Genomic DNA, 4,227 nt, shown 5'->3' with positions numbered 1-4,227 from the left:
TCTCCTCCCCGAGACCCCTCTGCAAGGGGATCTCCAATGGCCTACTAATGGGCTTTGGATCTCCACTCCACACTCCCCCCATCATTCACTCATATAGTCTAGTTTCTGTGGTTAGTTTCTCAGCATAAAATTTGAATAAATATGCCCAAAGAGTTCAACTTTGACACACACCATTCCTGCTTTAAAACCATAGCGTATGCCCTTTTTCTGTTTAAATGCTTGCCTCTTGGTGAATATACAGTTTCCACATGGACACACTTAAGTGTTCTATAATTACCATGTTTCCCAATGCTATCTGTAGTTGGTTACCATCTATACAGTTTGATGTTTTTTTGTAATCAATGAAATATAAGTAAATATTTTTTCTGATATTTCTTGTATGGAGCTAAGATCCATCTAAACTCAGCAATTATATCTCTTGTTCCATGTCATCTTATGAATCTGACTGAAATTTCTGGCAGTTCCCTGTCAATATAATACTGCAATCAATGTTGAATTAGCCTCAGTAAAAATTTACTTGCCTGTGATATTAATGATATTGTTCAATAATCTGCACATTCTTTGGAGGCAAATGTGGATCTTTTCCAGTTGCTTGTCCAAGTAACTATCTTTCAAATTTCTTAGCATATACTAATGAATGCCTCCAGTGTTTTTTCAGCATGTTGAAATATTTCAGTAAGTAGTCTATTCTGAATCCTTGTTTTCCACTAATGTCTTCAGTGCACTTTGTACTTCTTACTTCAGTGCAATTGTTTCTTGCTCATATGCTACCTATTGAAATTATTGAATATCAACTAGTTTTTTATGGTATGGTGACTCTGCATGCATATTGTTTTGATGATTTCAGTATTGTTAAATATTATGCCCACAGAATCTTTAATATTGCAACCCAAGACTTGAATTTTTTCTTCAGTTGTTTCAGCTTACAATATGCTAAGCATGTCCTTGTGGTCTCCCATTTTGATTTTCTAACTCAAAGTGATTCCACGTGTCATTATAAAACTTTACTTTGTCTTCTCAAGCTGTCCTGTGACATTTCCTGTTTATTTTCATTTTTTTACTTCACCAATTCTTTCATTTGTATTAACTATTCTATGATTAAAAGCAAGTTTTGGAGTCTTCTCACATCCACTTTGATCTTTTTTCCCCGTCTTCTTAAGGACCCTTTGCTTTTCTCATGAATGATGATCTTGATGTCATTCAACAGCTCTTCGAGTCTTCTGTCATTAGTGTTCAATGAATCAAATCTGTTCTCGGATGTTCTAGAAATTCACGTGGAATATACTATAGGTTGTAATTGCTTTAATTTTCATGAACTTGCTTTAATTTTCTTCAACTTCATCTGGACCTTACATAGGACCAATGGATGGTCTGTTCTACCGTCAGTAATTGGCCTCATTTGGGCAGGTGATTTTGTGCTTCTCCATCATCACTTTCCACAGATATGGTCATATTGATTTCTTTGTATTCCTTCCTCAATGTCCACATAGTAATAATAATAAAAATTCATAGCCTGGAAACTATATAGGGACATTCTACTCAGTGCTACAGGGTTTCTAGGAGTCACACTTGACGAGTCTGCAGTACATTATATTTCCCTGACTGCACAATATGTGGCAGGTCAAAACTTTTATTCTGAATTTCTTTAGAAAAAAGTCATTCTCCATTTATGAGTTTATTTATTTTACTGAAATGCCATCATTTTATCAAGTGTATCTTTTGAAAAAGCATATCACTAGTAATTACACGGCAAATTGGGCCACAATTTATGCTCCATAATAATTAGAAAAAAATGATTATGTGAAAATAAATCCTATTATGAAGACCTATATAAATATTGAGGGCCACACAGCTTCTGAAAATATTTCACTCCCTTGACTTATTTTTCCTGAGAAAATATACACAAGTTAAATAAGAAAACTAATTAAATTTGAAAATGTTAACAACTCTATATCCACCAACTTCTAGATAATTTCAGGGATATGAGTATGAGAAAAGATAATTCTGATGTTTGAAAAGAGGTTGTAGTTGAATTAAGAAACCTAGATTATCTATAGTCAGTAACTATTTATTGAATTAAGAGACCTAGATTATCTATAGTCAGTAAATAGTTACTGGTAAATAGTCAGTAAATAGTTACTGACTATAGATAATCTAGGTCTCTTAATTCAACTACAACCTCTTTTCAAACAGTCAGTAAATAGTTACTGACTATAGGAATTATGTTTTTAAATAGGTACATCACAAGGAATTGCATTTTACTCATAATTAAAGACATAGTATGTCATTTGTTACTATTAATATACATTTAAACTAAAGATTTACTATCAATGGCTGCGTATGACAGTATCTATGAGTTTTCAAAAATTACCATGTTTCTATATAATTAACATTATTTAGGAAGTTAACTAAAAGAAAAACAAATGCCGATATTACCCTTTTCTTCTTCTCAGGACTAAGCCTGCTTAGATAAGTTAGCAATGAATACAAACTCTGATAAGATGATAATGCACCTTAAAAGTTCAGAGCCAATCTCTACGTTGAGACCTAAGATATATTATACAAAAATATTTTTGGTTTTTTGTGTGTTTTGTAACTTAAAGAGAGATAAAATAAGTACATTTACAAATAAAATTTAGGTAACAAGGGAGGTTGTTCAAGGTCACATGACAGACAAAGAAATATCAGAAATTAAAGAAATAGAAACATGATAGTCTAAATTAAAAATGTCATGGGGCAGTATTATCATGAATAAGGGTTGTAATTACTATTAGGATAAAATGGTTAGAAATTATTATCAATAGACTTCCAAATATGCTCTGAGAAAGTGATTTTATAAGGCAAAATATGAAGGGAGACTGTATAATCCCAATGAACTTTAAGCTCTGCTTTAAGGCCTCTTCCTGCTGCTTCGAGTCCTACTCTTTAAGTAGTCTGCTATTGGAAACTCTGATGCAAACATACTAAATATATCGTTAGAGAAGACCAAAAAATATGAGTTTAAAAAACAGAAGCTGATTCTCTTTACGACATGCTTTCACCACAGGAGAACTAATGTTTTGAGGGGAGAAGCAGACGGAGGACTCCCTGGCGGATCTGCTTGGTCTTCACACTATAGATGATTGGGTTGAGTACAGGTGGAATCAATAAGTAGATGTGACCCATGAAAACGTTAATGAGGGGAGAAGAGTGTTTGGAAAAACGATGGACAATAGACAATCCAATCATAGGGATGTATAAAATGAGTACAGCACAGATGTGAGAAGCACATGTGTTCAGCGCTTTCAACCTGCCCTCACGGGATGCAATTCTCAACACTGAGTGCAAGATAAAAACATAGGACACAAAGATACCCATGGAGTCCAGGCCCCACAGCACAGTGATAACAATCAACCCATATATAACGTTAAAGCTAATGTCAGCGCAGGCAAGGCGGATTATGTCCTGGTGCAGACAATACGAATGAGAAAGGATGTGGGAGCGGCAGAAAGGAAAGTAAGTCAGTCGGACCAGAAGTGGAATCAGAGGGAAGGCACTTCTGAACAGGGCGGCAACTCCAATCTTGACAATGAGTCTTGGAGTTAGAATGGTAGCATATCTCAGAGGATGGCAAATAGCCACATAACGATCAAGGGCCATGGCCAAGAGCACAGATGATTCAGTGAAGGAGAAGGTGTGGATGAGAAACATTTGGATCACACAGACATCAAATTGGATTTCTCTGGAAATGGACCACAGCACCCTGAAGAGTGAGATCATGGTGGGCATGGACATGCCCATGTCAGTAAGCGAAAGCATAGCCAGAAAATAGTACATGGGCTGGTGCAGCCTGGGGTCTGTCCGGACGATGTGCAGGATGGTACAGTTACCCATTATTCCAATGCAGTAGAGGAGACAGAATGGGACGGAAATCCAGTGGTGAAACTCCTCATAGCCAGGGATGCCTGTGAGATAGAATGTGGAGGACAGGGAGTTGCTGGAGTTTGAGGTTGCCATTGAGTGACTTGTTGAACCGCAATCCCGTCCCAAGAGCATACTACTACAGAAAGGACAATGAAAAGATTGTATCTGTGTGTCAGAATGAAGCACAACAAAACTCATCAGGAATTATTGTCTCTAAACTCATCCCTCCTTTACTCCTAACAATTTCTGCCTATGTACAAAAGTCATTTCAAACCCATAATGACCCTACTTTGTATCTCTTATATGTCGACCCATCGGTACTTG

At 36.2% G+C, this 4,227-nt stretch overlaps 1 protein-coding gene across 1 annotated transcript; it reads right to left on the bottom strand.

Annotated features, from left to right (window-relative positions):
- Positions 1-3,051: 3,051 nt before the first annotated feature.
- LOC101646871 (olfactory receptor 51G2-like) lies at positions 3,052-3,996 on the bottom strand. The gene has a single exon (XM_004717487.1). The coding sequence runs from the start codon at positions 3,994-3,996 to the stop codon at positions 3,052-3,054; it is 945 nt and encodes a 314-aa protein (XP_004717544.1).
- Between the last annotated feature and the right edge of the window lie 231 nt (positions 3,997-4,227).

The sequence above is a fragment of the Echinops telfairi genome, unplaced genomic scaffold (genome assembly GCF_000313985.2).
Source record: "Echinops telfairi isolate 266 unplaced genomic scaffold, ASM31398v2 ScPeMD7_41;HRSCAF=154, whole genome shotgun sequence".
In the NCBI taxonomy this organism is placed as follows: domain Eukaryota; kingdom Metazoa; phylum Chordata; class Mammalia; order Afrosoricida; family Tenrecidae; genus Echinops; species Echinops telfairi.
The sequence above is the reverse complement of the archived record's forward strand: the minus strand, read 5'-3'. Positions and strand labels throughout refer to the sequence as shown.